At 39.4% G+C, this 16,835-nt stretch overlaps 1 protein-coding gene across 18 annotated transcripts in view; it reads left to right on the forward strand.

Moving 5' to 3' along the window:
• nrxn1a (neurexin 1a) overlaps window positions 1-16,835 on the forward strand; it is a 187,350-nt gene that overhangs the window by 88,565 nt on the left and 81,950 nt on the right. For all 18 annotated transcript variants that reach the window (XM_084434093.1, XM_084434112.1, XM_084434094.1 and 15 more), the window contains 2 exons: window positions 2,427-2,810; window positions 15,641-15,844. In XM_084434093.1, the coding sequence (XP_084290219.1) occupies window positions 2,427-2,810; window positions 15,641-15,844 (588 nt within the window). The remainder of the gene's footprint in view (window positions 1-2,426; window positions 2,811-15,640; window positions 15,845-16,835) is intronic.

Raw genomic sequence — 16,835 nt, forward strand, 5'->3', positions numbered from 1 at the left:
CAGGTTTGGGATGACATGAGGATAAGTAGTTGATGACAGAATTTTTTTTTTTGGATAAAATTTCCCTTTAACATGTTGTATGCATACAGTACCACCTCCAGCTGACCCCTCGATTATAGTCACTCAAAATTATGCCTTTATAACAGAAGCTGCATTTTTGTCACTAAAGAAAGAAGGTTTTGGCACTGAAAGGGCGGCATCTTTAATTCTAAGCTGCCTTTTATTGAGTTTGGACTGAGTGTTGGACACTAATAAACAGGATTCAGCAGTGGCCAGCGCTTTGCGTTAATCCCTGCCTGTTCTCTCCTATCTTGCCAGTAATGGCTTTTCTTTTGTAACTGCCTTCAAGGCGTGAATAATGGCAGTGCACAGTGGTGGAAAATGAGAAGGAAAATTCTGAATTGCAGCCTACGTATAAATGCCTGTTTGTAGGAGTCGCCAGGAAAACAATGAGGGTGATTATAGAACTCGTGAAAGTGTTTTAACATTATGAGAGTGAATGAAAGGCTCGCCTCACCCGAGAGCACTGTGTTTTCGCTCTTTATATTAACCACTGTTGTAAAAGCGGTGTTTAGACATTAACCATAAAACAGGAGGGCGGACAGAAACATGCTTTGAAAGGGTTCACAAATAATTTGTTAGAACTGAATCAGTCACAACCAATCAATTAGATATGAATAGGGCTGAGCGTTAATTCTGTTATGCCCTTTTGATAGTGATGACTATCCGGTGAATCTGGTACATTGTCTGCTGTTGCTATGGAGACTGCTTTTTGAATCTTTGTCTTTGTATAGACCTTTTCAAGGATGTAAACAATAACAAACTCGTTGGAATGCTACTGCGCATGTCTGGTCCTGAAGCATTTCCGGTGCATTTTTAAATCTCAGGTCTGTCAAAACAAGCGTGTACCTTTTAAGTCTAGCGAAAAGGCAACCACACTTCAGCTTGTAAATTCTTATTAAGAGGGGCTCATTAACACTTGAGCTTGTGTTCACCACAGACCTTATTTCAGCCATTTAACTTAAACCCCATTCAGTAAACACACTGACTTCAGGACGATGGAACCGGAAGTGCTAAAATGCTAACTCGCTTCTGCGTTTTAGCCTACAAAGTGATGTCATACCCGCACATTTGGATTTAATCCCCATTTCCAACTAGCCTGGGTTTCCTCATGCTGCCTTGCGCGCAGCGTGATTTTATTCACGCTGCTAGGCAGCCTGGATTCCATGGACCAGATTTTCGCCTCAGCGAGGGGACCAATCACAGAACGGGGAGGGTGCAGCAAGACAATGACGACATCTATGCGACACACCGAAGCAGTTTGTTTATATCTATGGATCCAACATGGCAGCAGACGCAAAGTTACCTTTCGATGCAGCCTTAGATAGTGTTCTAAGTAGTTTAGAACGCAAGTTTAGAATGTCGTCTTCCTCGTCGAATTTCTGTCGCTCTACATACGTCATCTGGTATAACTGAAACGATTGGCTATGAGCTACGTACAGGTGCATTTGATAGACATTCGTAGCGCCCAATAAACGGCTCTGGGCATTCGTAAACCACGCTTCAAATGCGAGAAAATGAACATGTGGTTCCCAGACCACGTCTCAATGAGACTAGGTCTGACGTTAGCCAGGCTAATTTCCAACAGTATGTAAAATGTAAATTATTACTATATACATCCAGTAAAAGTTCTGTACTGTTCAGAGAGCTTTATTACTTATCTATTCCCTATATTATATTATAATATACATCATTATATTATATTATATTATATTATACATCAAATGGGAATTATATACAATTATTTAAAATTTTATGTAAATTATCTATCTATTCCAGTAACTTGAATACATGAAATAAGTGCATCTACCCTAACAAGAAATTATGCAAAAGATTTGGCCCACATTTTGTCCCAGGCTTCCTTTTTTTTTTTTTTTTTCTTTTTTTTTTTGCACCAATCTTGTTCATAACTCATACTTTTGCTATTGACATCTACATCAAGCTGATTTGATCATCCGCAGAGCGATTTTATACTCGACACATACCTACAAATGCAAAACTGACAAATCAATGCTAAAGGCGCTGTTCTGACAAATGGTGACAAAGTGTTGCTCTGGAATCATCCTTCACACTTCCAAGCTTAAGCATGAATATACAGTAGCTACATCATTTCAGATTTACTTTGAGGAGATTGAAACCGAGAGAGTTTCGTCTACATTGTGTGCTCTGAAAGCAAAGGGGCTTTTATTTACGGAGTAAAGAATGAAGGATAATTTCAATAGCCTTAAAGAGTTTCATTTGCATAGTCCATAATTTGCATATATAATTTCTCATTAAAACTGAATCAAACTTTTTAGAAGTTGCTGAAATGGCATCTAAACATCAAGTTAACGAAATTAAATTTGCTCCTTGTGGTTTTGTGACAGGCACCATTTCCGTCAACTCGATCCGTACTCCCTACAACGCTCCCGGTGAGAGTGAGATCCTGGACTTGGATGACATTCTCTACCTGGGCGGCCTGCCAGAGGACCGCGCCGGTCTGATCTTCCCCACGGAGGTGTGGACCGCTCTCCTTAACTACGGCTATGTGGGCTGCGTGCGAGATCTGTTCATGGACGGCCAGAGCAAGGACATCCGGCGGATAGCGGAGGCCCAGAGGGCTATCGGGGTGAAGCCATCCTGCTCTAAGGAACCTCCCAAACAGTGTCTAAGCAACCCCTGCCTTAACAGCGGCACCTGCAGAGAGGGCTGGAACCGATATGTGTGTGACTGCTCAGGGACGGGCTATCTAGGTCGCTCCTGTGAGAGAGGTGAGTACCAGTGTTTTGCATTTGGAGTCTAGAGTTTGGTCTTGCATTGTGTTACTTGAAAATCTTTTCCATGATAGTCATGACTGTCAACAGTTTTGATGTAGGCTTGACTTCTATTTTTGCTGTATTGTGCTGGGTAGTCCCATCCACAGTGAAATCTTATTGGTCTAAAATCCAGCTTCACATATTAGAGTGGTGCAGGGATGACGTAAAAACCCGGAAGACTAATTCGCCCCTAGTTCCCTCGAGATTATGGGGTTTAATAATGGGGGTTTTCAATTTATGAAAGCCTGTGGTAAACATAACTTGACTATACTTTGACGTTTTTTTCTATAACATAAATTACACACATCCATACCAATTTTTTTTATTTTGAAGCAATTATGTTTTTTAGTTTTTTTTAAAACGTACTGTATGTTTATAATAAGTAACTAGATAAGACCATTTAGGGTGTGAATGTGTGCAATTTACATTGTAGAACAAAACATCAAAGTATCGTCAAGTTATGTTCACCACAGGCTTTATTTTACTCATAAATTGAAAAACCCCATACTAAAATCTTGAGGGAACCAGTAGCGAATTAGTCTTCCGGGGTTTGACGTCATCCCTCCACCACTCTATGGCCCCCCAAAATATTTGACCATATTTGGCCACATTAGCCACACTTAAAATGTATGAATTTCATTGTATTACATCAAATAAAACTAGATAAAAAGTGTGATCCGCAAACAAATTCTGATAGAGTTTTTCTGATTAATTTGTGATTGATTTGGAGTGATTTCATTTGCATTTCTTGATTTCTTTTGAAAACCTAATAAACATGTTTCTTTTTTTTCTTTAAAAATGCACAAAATTTCTATCAAATAAATGCCATTGGGTTCGATATTTTGTTTTTAAATATAAGACATTCATACGCTTTGAAGTGTGGCTTAAATATCCAAATAACAACACTTTTTGGGGACAGACATCACATATGTTCTCATCAGCTGCGATTTTTTTTTGCTTAGTGCGTTGTTTCGTTTTCAGCAAGGGCTGAATAGGACAAGGTGTTACGAAGCATCCCTGGTTCTATGAAAGATCTGTACACTCATTCTTTCTCCCGTGATGTGTAAAGACGTGGTACTGATTCAGAGATATTCTGTCCATTATGTTGCGTAGGAGAGGTCGACATTGACCGCTTTGTTGCCTTGGCCTTAGCATAGAAAAATATCTCTCTTTGTCAGCTCATCCTTGACAGTGCAGCTGAGCTGACGTTACTGTTACCGTGGTAATTGTGTTTCTCTTCAGTCCATGTCATCTTCATAGAGAGCCACTCAAGCATGGATTATGTTTTTGCCTTTTGTCTCCATCCCTAGCAGAATTTTAATTCTGTTGTTTTTCCAGATGAACAAAGCGACCAGCGTTCACCCCCTGCCTGTTAAAAAGGGAGTCAGCGAGAGCTTTAAGTCCACATCCAGTTATGCATTTCCACCCCTCATAGATGCCTCCTCATATTTGGGCAGGCCTCCGTGAAGTGCTTTAAGCTATAGTGGCTAATTCTTTAATGGAAGAGCATCTCTCTTAAGCTTGTTGCTGTTGTCTGGACGCTGATATCACCCTGCAGCAAAGCCGCTACTGTGGGAAAATAACAATCAATTATATGCGCATTGTTGAAGCTCTGCGCAGGAATTATGGAAGTGATTCGGTCAATTAACCCATTAAAGACGGGTTGCTTTGTCATCACCCAAGCAAATTTCATCACAAACAGCCGTCAGAAAGAGAATGGTGCAGTCTGGTGCAGTTTTATTGGGTGTTGCCAGCTTCCTCCAGATGCACATTTATAAGATTCCAGTCACAGAAAACAGCTTTTTGTGCAATACTAAAATGGAGGAAAGATGAGAAAGAGAGGCAGAGAGAGAGAGAGAGAGAGAGAGAGAGAGAGAGAGAGAGAGAGAGAGAAAGACAGGCGACAGTGTTAATCTTGTCAGCAAAATTTATAATGGAAATGACAAAGATGCTTGCTGACAATAATTAAGCTATTTTAATTGAAACATGCTTAAAATATGATGAGGCAAAGATAACCTAATAAAGTAAAATGGTTTTAGAAGAAAATCAATGCAGAAAGAATTGATTGAAATGATCTAATTACAGCATGTTGGGATTGATCTGCTTCAACTGAAAGAGCTGAACACCGGTGCAAAAATATGTCCAGTATATACACAAGATACTATAACAACTGCACAGGTAGTGAAGCGAATGCAGATGATCTTCAGTGCTGGTAGGAATGTGTTACTCGTCTTTGCCATAACAACATGCTAGGCTAAAGCAATATCCTGAACAATTTCTAAAATGTGCAAAAGAACTTAAAGTCTCTAAAGCATGAAGAGTTCACTGTTCAGCTTATGAAAGGTAGCTAATACTTTATAATACTCTAGAATACTCATTCTAATGCTTTTTTTTTTTTTCAGTTTTCGCTTATGTTTTATATGATTTGATAAATGTTTATACTTTTTTCAAAATGTACAACATTTTGTTAGTGTGGTCTGCTAAAACTAATTACATTTTATTTTTTTATTTGAAATAATTGTTTAATTTCTAAGATAATTCTATTATACTGTATATTTCAGTCAGAGTAAAATGGAATAATTAAAGGAATAAAAGTAAAAAATTAAATTGAAAGGAATTTTTGTTTATCTTGTGGTCTACTAAAATAAATCAATGTTATTTTTACATTTTATTTTATTAGATAAGGAGATTTAATAAAAAAATTATTATATGATAATTATACTATTTACTGTATGTTTCAGAGTAAAATGGAAAAACAATTATGAAAAAGACATGACAATTTTTTTTATGAAGTCTACTAAAATGAATTGATTTTTAAATTGATTTTTATATCAAGTCACCTTTATTTAAATAGTGCTTTATACAATACAGTTTTTTTTTCAAAGCAGCTTTACAGTGATATTGTTCAATAATGATTCAATGATGCAAACAGAATTAAATTATGTTGTAAAGCAACTCTAAAAAGACAATACTTAAGTTATTCAGGTGAAATCAGTTCAGTGTTTATTAATTTCGGTTCAATATCTGTGTTCATCAATAGTGGAATTAGTTCAGCTGATCTGTAAAGCTGCTCTGAAGAAAACAGTGATGTCATCATGCAAAACCGTTCAATTATACTTAATTATATTTAATTTCAAATTATTATATTATAATTCGGTTAGTTCAGTCAGTGTAAAACTGACAAAATTAATGAATATGAAATGACAAAAACTGTGTACACTTATAGGCAGATGGAGACAGGGTGAGTTAGGGTGAGCAAAACAACAACAAAATGATGCAAAAAAAAAGTTCCCGTAGAGTCTGGTTATGTTCACAGTTGGCCCTGCTCAGCTGTGTGAGGTGAAATAAACTCAGTGCATAAATCCATAACCATCCAGCTGCTCTCAGTACTTGACTTGAACAAAGCATCAAAGAAAAACAAACGCCCCAGAATAACATCTGCCCTAATTTCCTTTTCTATCACTTTCTATCACTCCAAGGGCCCTAATGGGCACTTACAGTGACTAAACTTAGCGCGTAACCTCTGCTCATCCCTCAGTATCCGATAGTTCCGCAAACAGAGTTTTTACCCTACAGCACTCGTTTTGTTTAGAGAGGCGATAGGAAGTGCTACAAGCGGGATCAAACAGCCGAGCCTTTATAGACTTCACTTTTATTTCCCTCAGCCACACCTGCTTGATTGCACGGTTGGCAGGTCGTTCATGTTGATTCCCAAGTCGGTATTTGTTTCATTGCCCCGGCCGCTGCGTGCTTTTAGACTTCATGAGGTGTCGCGTTGCGTGCAGAAAAATTGTAACATGCATTTACGGTGAAGGTTCTATCGGCATGCAGGAACTCACCACAAGCAAACCTGAATAATGTATGATGCCTCTGAGCCAACTCATCCTGTTTATCATGATTGTTGAACATACATTTCCCTAATCCCTGTGGCAACTATAGCTCCTATGCACTGCAGTATTCTGGCGGGGAGGGCCTGCGGCTGCACCATGTGATTGCTGACTCTCCGGATGTCATCTAGCAAGCTAAACTCAAAGAACAGCGCAATTCAGGGAGTGTGTTAGCCTGGATGCCAGCCGAACTTAGCCCCGCCCACAACATTTGAGGTCGGGAAGTTCGGTCTGGGCTTGATCCGTTGTGGAGCAACAATGCTCGAACCAGAGCTGTTCGGACCAATCAAATTGTCAGGGCGGGCTTTATACGATGATGGACAGATGATCAACAGTAACGTAATCATCCACGTCACCAAAGAGCGCTTGGGTTGAATTCGTTTACAACAAAGATGACTGCCGCTGGAGAATTGAGATGTGTAGATTCAAAACATCGCGTCTGTTATAGAAGATATTGACAGCGCATTCATTTTAAAAGAGGAACAGAGAACCGCGATCAAGGCATTTGTCGATCGGAAAGATGAATGAAGTCTGATTGGTTGTAGGTCTATCCAATTGAGTGCAGAGGCATTTTCTTTCCTGGTTCGGTTGAAACACGCCCCATAATCACAGCCCAATGGAGCAGTATCAGACTCATATTCTGACTAAAATCTGAGTATGACGACATCAGGCTAGGAGTGTGTATTCAGATTATGGCAGATTAGGCCTTTTGCACGATCAAATGCACTTTGACATGCCAATCACTCATGCAGGTGGTGATGCAAGTTTGAGTCTGGCTTGTGTCATTTCCCAATCCTGTTCTCCCTTGACTGCACCATTTCCAGTTCTTTTTCTGCTATCACTATGAATGAAATGACAAAAAGGCTAAAAATGAATTAGTGAAAGGGCTGTAAATTGACAAACTATTGTAGAGCATGCTTCAAAAAAAAAAAAAAAAAGCTAAATAGCGCTTATTGCATCTCAAATTAAAATGCTAGAGATTAGCCTTAGCAAGTCACAATTTTATTCTAAAAATAAAATGTTCACAGTAATATATTTGTTTACATTTTTCTTTTTCTTCTGTAAATATCGCTGTATGTGACAGCTTATTGTAACTAAAACTACCAAAACCACAAAAAACATTAGTAACACTTTAACTAAGTAAATTTCACCGTAAAAAAAAAAGTAGAATCAGCTTGGATGTTTAAGTCATTTCAAATGAAATTGCAATAAACTGAGAAAATGAGTTGAATCTTGTATAACTTGTTAAACAGCATGTTGTTATAACTTATAGAGCTTTTTTTTTCTTTTTTTTTACAGTACTGCAACTTCATGTCATCTACCAGTCATTAGAGTATTAGTAGTTAATTGACATAGTTGCAAAGTTACATATAATTAGTAGAATGACTGAAGTGGACTATCGAAAAAAAAAAAGTGTAACCAAAACATTTGAAAACATAAACATTAACTGAAATAAACAGTAACAGTAAATATACAACTAAAATCCAATTTAAAATATTAACAAAACTATACTAGTATATCAATGCTACTAAACACTAGTACACACTAGTATGTGATGAATTATGATTAGGCCGGTTGATTGATTGGCACATCTTGTAATTTATTCAATTAAATTGTTAATGAATTGACAGCCCTGTTTTATTTGATTTATTTTTATTTATTTATTTATGTTTGTCTGACAGAGTAAAAAGTGCTTCATGTGAGATTATGTGGTAGCCTGATGGAACGGGAAAGACAGAGACGGATGAGGTATTTATTCCTGCATAACAGTGTCTCCATTTGCATGTGCTGGGCTGATCCTGCATATCAGAGGAGTTGGACAGCACCGAGCACTAAATGAAAGTAGCAACAGATGGAGGGGCAGATGGAGAGAGTGACCAGCCATGTACACTCCTTTCTACCTGCGGCCCTCCAGTTCCGTCTCTCTGATTACAGACCAGGAGAGCGGCAGTTTGAGGAGCTTTCGTGACTGGTCAACGCTTGTTGCGACAAGATTGCCCTTAATTGAGAGATCTGTGTCACTCGAAAAGATAAACTTCTTTACGCCGTTCTAAAGCAATGGGCAGTATAATACTAAGATTTTCAGTTTTTTCCCCCTTTTTGTTATATGAGGGCTACATTAAATCCATTCCTATATCAGTTATTTTTTGCTACTTTTCAAATATCTTACGTATAGATTTTGTAATTTTACATTGACTTACAAACATAAATATGAAAAACTATTATGATCTAAACAAGGAGTGAAATAATTATTAACAATTGTTAATAATGTTTATTGTGTGTAAATTTATATTAATATTTTTATTCAAATTGTGTCTGTCCTGTTGTGACTGACATTATAAATAAAAATGTATGTATGTATGTATATATATATAGACATTATTTATATATAGAATTTTTTTTCTTCTTTTTTTTCTCAAAACTTTGTGTTCTTGGTTATCAAATTGGTCATTAAGTCAGATATGAAATATGATGCATAAAGCAATCAAGGTAAATATCTGTTGTGGAGAGAACATTTTTATTGTGCTGATTTAGTAATTATGTGTATTGAGGATTTATAACATTTAATGAGTAAACTTTTTGGACATTTTATTCCAAATAATTCCAAATAATTATTCAATTTTATTCCAAAAATGTCATGTCCATGACCATAATTTCTATCATAATGCTATTACACACAATATGCAATTTTTTATGTGGTAGTTGGAAGTTGGAAGTGACATTATGATGGAAATACTCATGATGTTTCAGAAAATTGCACACTTTTCATTTCATGCACGAGTAAACACTGTTGGGTATTGTTATTAGATATATTAAACTAGTCAAAGTATGTTTTAAGAGAGTTATTTTAAGCCCACCGGGTCCAAACGTGCCTACAGTTGAAGAAGCACCCTTTTCTAGTGTCGAAATATGTGGACAGCTGAGCTCTGTCGATCACACCTTCAATTCTGTCATTTCCCGTCCTCCCTCTGTTCCATCTCCATGCTGTTTTCCTAGCATGTTTCTTCATTTGAAACCTCTGCAGACTTCTGCGAGGCACAGAGAGCGTTGCTTCCATCTTGTCCAGATTGGATGTGATGTGTGGGCTGTCGAGCGGTACGGATGCCATACTGCTGCGCTCTCCCGCTGTGTGACTGTTTGAGGAGGCAATGAGGGTCTTTCTGAACCACTGGCCGTACCTCTCTTTTCATTATCCTCTCCCCTGGCGTGAGACTACTGCACTGGAGACGAGACGGGGGCTCGTTTGTCAAGCTGTCATTGTTTTGAGGCTGCCTCCTCTCTGGAGCGGGTCTCGGTGGGGAGGGCTAAAGATTGGGGTTTAGGGTTACAGTGGGACAGTGGGAGCTCCTGCTCGGAGCAGGTGGGCACCTGCTTTGTGGTTGTTAAAGTCTACATGATACTGTATTTGTAACCCTTCTCTTTCATAGATTGAACTTCTGTAATGTAGGGTGGGACTTAATTTTGGAAACCGATTGGATAATGAAAAGTTGAGGTTAAATACTTGAATGGAGCCAAGATGAATGAAGTTTGATTGTGAAACATGTAGGTTCAGGTCAGCATCACCTTCTAGAGTGTCTCAACGGATACCAATAATACAGCTTTACCTATGTGTGTTATTTGGTTACGCACAACAGTTCTGCTGTGGCTTTCGTTGGAACTATTATTTCGTTGCAAATAGAGCAAACAATGTTGCCAATACTTTGTTTAAACTGTAAGCTACGTCACTAAATATTACCCTTTTGTTTGTTGAACTGTTATATAAAATCCAATCGTGTGGATATTCAGGAAAAATTGCATTCTTGCTCGTTTAATATATTATCAACATTAAAAACAAGAACTCACACAGGATATGTTTCTGCATCAAAGAGAGTTTGAGTCTTAAATCAATCTGCACAGTCTGTGTCTATATTTGTTCTTCATGCAAGTGCTTAAACCTCACTTTTAAAGGTACATTACACGACAGTAATGGAGCGCGATTTGCTAAGACAGCATATTCTGCAGACAACCACGCTGCTTGTGTGGATGCAGTCAGTTTTGACCACAAAAGATGAGGTAATTTGATTGGATGCCATTTATTTGACTATTTACGGCACTACCTTTTTCCTGTTTTTAAACTAAAGATGGCATTTTGCCTGTTAGAAATACATGCTCTATTTTAATGTTATTTTAAGATGGGATAGAATTAAATGAACTGCAAAAATCAGCATTTTGTTTGTGTACCCCCTCTGTCACCTAACATACCCCAGTTTGGGAACCACTGCGTTACTTTGATCAAAGAAGAGAATTTGTATGTTCCCGCTGTACATTTGACTTCCAGTTAAAACGGTTTATATTATCATTTTTAATAAAGTGATTTAAATATTTTTTCTGCCTTAAAACTGCTGACAAGCTGTTATTTGTTATACTGTAATTCTTTTGCACATAATCTATCAGATATATTTACAATACGTGTTGTCACATCCTCCAGTGTATACATTGTTTGGAGGACAACACGGAAGATATTATATACAGAAAATATTTGTGTAAAAAAAAAAACTGTTCAAATTGACCCTGAACATTTGACCAGTACTGCACATTGGATAGATACTGTATACGCTCACATGCACCATTACTGAGCTTCATAATGTATTGATCTTTGCTGTGGCACTAAAAGATAGCATTACACATTCCTACAGGCCTCATAAATTGAGTTTAGTTACAGTGACAAGCTGTTGTATGCTGGGGCTTGTTAGGTAAATCAATGTTTTGCAAGAGTTGAGACAATACTCATGCAACATGACTACGGTACCTTTTTTTTAAATGGCTACATTCTCACGCACTCTCTTTTCCTTGGGGGTTGAATGTACATCACATCACTGTGCTGATTAGTATGCATGCTGCCGCACTTGTGTTCCTGTCTTCGTCTTGTTTTCCGCTAGCTCGCTCTGTTGTGTTCTCAGGCTCGGCAATGGTGTAACAGAAACAGAGGATGCTGAGACAAGACAGGCATCAACATTGCAGGAAGAGTGTGTGTCTGTGGGTGTGTGAGGAAAAGGGCAGCCTAATTGGTGATAGCCTGCAGCCTCATCATCTCCAGAGCTCCCTCACAAGCGAGTGATGTGTCTGTACTGGTTCCATGCCAGATGTTGTCCTCTGGCTGAGAGTCCGATCTTTGCACAGAAGCAGATGTGTCCAGCCTCCATTATCGTGCTAAATTATCTAGGCATATACACAGTACTGAGTTCCTCAGACCTATTTTGGCTTTTTTTTTTCTGCTATCTTTCTTTCTATTTTTCAAAGGAAACTCTCATACTCAGCACTTCTGTGGTTTTAAGTGTCCTGTACCCATTTTCACTGAAATGGAGGCTAGTGTTCTGAAAACTTCTCAAAGTTACTTCACAAAGACTGCGTAAAGTCACTGCGTTTTTTACACAATACTTAGCAATTACCAGTTGACACAATTTGTAAATAGCCTGTCATTTCAGACATTTATAATGCTACAAAAGATATCTATTTCAAATAAAAGCTTGTCTTTTGGTTTCCACAAAAATATTAAGCACTACAACAGATTTCAACATTAGTAATAAAAAGAAATAGGTAGCTATTACGGTGACCGGACAAGGAGTGCAGGAGAAGGAACAACTTAAGTAGTGAACATAACGAGGATAATTACTAAACACAGCTGACTCACATGAACTAATAATGACGGTAACCAAGGAGATGGATGAGTAGCGGGAAACTGAACAAAGAAACATGTGACATGAAAACACACTCAAAGTCCATGAACAAAAATAAACTGAACGTGTCATAACGCCCCTCCCGGTAAGGCGCGTCCACGCGCCGTAGAAGATTGTTGACAGATGGAGAGATGGCGGAGGGTTAGGACGTGGCGAAGGGCTGGTGAAAGCAGGTGGACAGACAGATGACGACGACCAGGGAGGAGCAGGAGGTAGCATCCATGTTGGAGAAGACGGGAGGAGCGGCCAGGTGGATTGGACCAAAAGTTCAGCCATGCCAGTAGCCCAAGGCGAGTCGACGGCATGAGGAGCCATGATGGTGATGACATCTGGGGAACAACCGATGGCGAAGGAGCCTTGGGAGGTGGAGCACACCGCGCAGACGGAAGTCCGTGGAAGTGATGGGACACCGATGATCTAGGCGGCTGTGACGGAGCCTCCGCGACGACCCCCAGAGATGGAAGTGGGGATCCAGAAGGCTGAGGACGAGGTGGTGTGACCGATGGCGGAGGTGAAGCCTGAGGGAGGGCGGAGCTTGCCGAAGTTAAAGGGGTGGAGTGCCGGAGAGCAGCAGACGGCCCGCAAGTCCGCAGCGGAGGCGTGGCGATTTCTGACCCAGGTGTAGCCAGCGGTCCAAGGGAGCCCAGTGAGGCCGAATGGCTGATGGTAAACTCTAGTGTCGTGGGGGGGAGGAGCGCAGGCGCAGCAGCCGGATTGAGGTGGGACAGAACGCAGTGAGGCTGGAGGCAGATCCACGGGCTCATCACACCCAGGAGGAGTAGGCTCCCAGCAGGTCCACGGTGTAACCACGCCACTGAGAGGATGGTGAGGTGACACAGAGGGACTGATGGGGGGTGATGATGACTGGGTGGCAGGCTTGGCTGAGGACTGAAAATGGAGAGTGGCACAAAAACTGACAAAAAATAGAGCATTCCTGATGGCAGTATGTACAGGTGGTGGGAGAGGGAGGCTGGATGAGGATAACAGGTCTGATGAAGAAGATTCAGATGAGTTCAAGAGACACAGGGAAATAGACTCTCCACACTCAAATAAACTGTCCAACAGGTCCAGCCGGTGCTCGCTCTCAGTGGCGGGAGGGCGGGCGTGGCTCACTTCCATCCCCTCGAACTCGATGAGGATTCCCACGGTGGCTCACACCCCTGATCAGACTCTCCATGGTGCTTCAACTCCAGGCCGATGGTGTGCTCTGCCCCCACATTCTCGGGCACAGGCTCAATCGTCGCTGCAGGTGGAAGTCTCCAGTCTGCGGGGGGCTCAGGCGTCGTCGATCGGGGTGGTGACGGGCTGGGCTCTAGGTCTGGCCGGGTTCTGGTTTGGGGCTGTACGCTCTCCAGACACCTCACAACGGCTTCTCTCCAGCTCATTCAGGTGGTATCTGGAAGGTAGATGGGGTTGTGGAAGTTCGCCCCGATCCAGAACAGGGTCTTTAGGGTCTTGTCTTCAAGCGGGCTGGTAAGTGCAAGACGACAGAAGTTCGCAGTGAAGCTCAAAAGGTCGGTGCTCTCCTGAGCCACTGAGATAAACTGAGCTCTTATATCCATTTTGGAGGTCCGGTCATCTGTAACGCTGTGGTGTACTCAGGAACAGGCTGAAGACTCAGAAGATGAAATCCAAACAACACTTTAATTGTAACACTCAAGAATCAGGTAACAGGCAGGGAAACTCACGTTAACACGGTGTAGGTATTACGGTGACCGGACAAGGAGTGCAGGAGAAGGAACAACTGAACATAACAAGTACTAAACACAGCTGACACACATGAACTAATAATGACGGTAACGAAGGAGACGGATGAGTAGTAGGAAACTGAACAAAGAAACATGTGACAGATGAAAACACACTCAAAGTCCATGAACAAAACTAAACTGAACGTGACACAAGTTAGTACCTCAAGTTGCTTCTCAAGTTTGTGCCTCAAGTTTGCAAAAGAAAAAAAAAATCATACATGTTTGGAACAACTTCAGGGTGAGTAAATGATAAAAAAAAAAATAGAGAACACTTATTTTAAATTGTAATAATATTTCACAATATTGCTTTTTTACTGTATTTGTGATACAATAAATGCAGCCTTAGTGAGCATAAGAGACTTATTTCAAAAACATAAAACTATCTTACCGACCACAAACAATAATATTATATAATAATTCCAAATCCATTTCATTGTCTTTATGCCATAACAAGCTGATTCTAATGCAAGCATGAGATATTATTTATCAAACAAAATTCATAGCAATCAATTCACAGATATTACATTTGTAAATATCAGGAGCAACTGTTATAATGGGACTGTTTATTAAACATTTTATTGGACTGTCATGTCTTAACTCCTTGAAGATTTTTTCATTTTATTTATTTGATCAAAGATCGATTTTAAAAATCTAAATTTTTTGGTGGTCTATATTCTTATGGTTTTTACTTTTGTTCCTTTAAATTTTTACTTATTTTTTACCTGGTTTCTACCATAAAAATTGAAGCTGGCATGGTGTAAAACCAAACAAACAAACAAACCAACTAAATATTGGGGTGTATGGGAGGAGTTTTGTGAATCTATTTTTGTTTCCAATTGATACCAGCCCAGAACCAGGTTTTATGCAGGAAACGTGCGGAGTGGCTGCAGATCTCTTTCGGTTGGCATGTGTGTCTCCTCTTCTCTTTCTGGACTGTATATCTCTGATTGAGCAGCTGGTGAGATTATGCTCTGAGACACTCTGAGACCTCGACTGTCTCCCATTGCAAAATTAGTTGTCTAGAGATTCGGCTCACTAAATTGAATTGCTCTATAAAATAATTGAGATACTTATAACCAGATTAAAGCAATTGACGGCGGTAAACGACGCTTCAAAAGCCCCTCAGCAGGAATACATTATGTGGTCTCTTCATAAACACTGCTTTGCAATATAACAAAGAAATAAAATGTGGTGTATAATGAGTCTTTTTTATGGCATTTATCTTCTGGTTAGACTGAACAGTTGTGGGCTACTGCTGTGAAATGCTGTAGAGAATTTCAGTGTCTGGCTGTAAAACATTTTAGTAAGCAGTCATTCATCTGTCGCCATCAACACTGGGGTTTATGATCAGCCACGAGCTGCTGTCACTGCCCAGCACTCTCCTTTTTTTAGTGTTTCCTAAATTCTCTCTTCTCTTCTCTTCTCTCTCTCAGATGCCACCATCCTCAGTTATGATGGCAGTAAGTTCATGAAAATCCAGTTGCCAGTAGTGATGCACACTGAGGCAGAAGACGTGTCGCTGCGCTTCCGTTCCCAGCGTGCCTATGGTGTTCTCATGGCAACCACCTCCCGAAACTCAGCTGACACTCTGAGGCTGGAGCTGGACGGAGGACGTGTCCGACTCACTGTCAATCTAGGTACATCAGCCAGTTGGAGTGCTCACCTTAACGGCTAACTACACACATACACAACATAGCATGGAATAATTTGTTTTCAATTGTTTTCAGTTTGTTCTTGATCTATCTATTGTCTGTTAATAAGTTTGAGTTTTACTACTGCCAATATCTCCCTTTTAATATTCAGGTAACACCCACACAATAACTTGGCTATGGGGACTTATCATTTACTGTACTTCAAGTTATATGCACACTATAGACATATTATATTATATATTATATTATATTTAGTGCCAGACAACGATTAATTGCGATTAATCACCTCCAAAATAAAAGTTTGTGTTTACATAATATATGTGTGTGTACTGTGTGTAATTATTTTGTATATATAAATACACACATATGCATGTATATATTTTAGAAAAATTTGTTATTTTTATATAAAATATTTATATTTATATATAATATAAATGATGTATAAATACATACAGTATATACATGCAAATATTTCCTACATTTATACATGCATGTCTGTGTATTTATATATACAAAATAATTATACACAGTACACACACATATATTATGTAAACACAAACTTTTATTTTGGATGCGATTAATCACGATTAATCGTTGCCCAGCACTTTATATTATATTATATTATATTATATTATATTATATTATATTATATTATATTATATTATATTATATTATATATGTTTTTGTTCCCAGAGTATAGATAAGTGTACAGTAGACAAACTTTCTCTCTCACAGATATTAAACACTTTAAACACTTTGTGTTGAAGAGAAGGATGTAGAACCTTCAACGGCCAGAGTCTGCGGCCAAGCGCTCACTCCCAGATGAGCACGCTGTAGACTTTCCCTACCAGAGAGTGCACAGTCCCTGCCACAGTACTGATACACAATAGTCCTACATCTGCATACTATAGACTCCCCACTAGAGCGTTACACGCGTCAGGAGTACTGACAAGCCATTGTTCCGCCCAGTACGTTT

The sequence above is a fragment of the Rutilus rutilus genome (assembly GCF_951802725.1).
Source record: "Rutilus rutilus genome assembly, chromosome: 16".
NCBI classification, from domain to species: Eukaryota; Metazoa; Chordata; class Actinopteri; order Cypriniformes; family Leuciscidae; genus Rutilus; species Rutilus rutilus.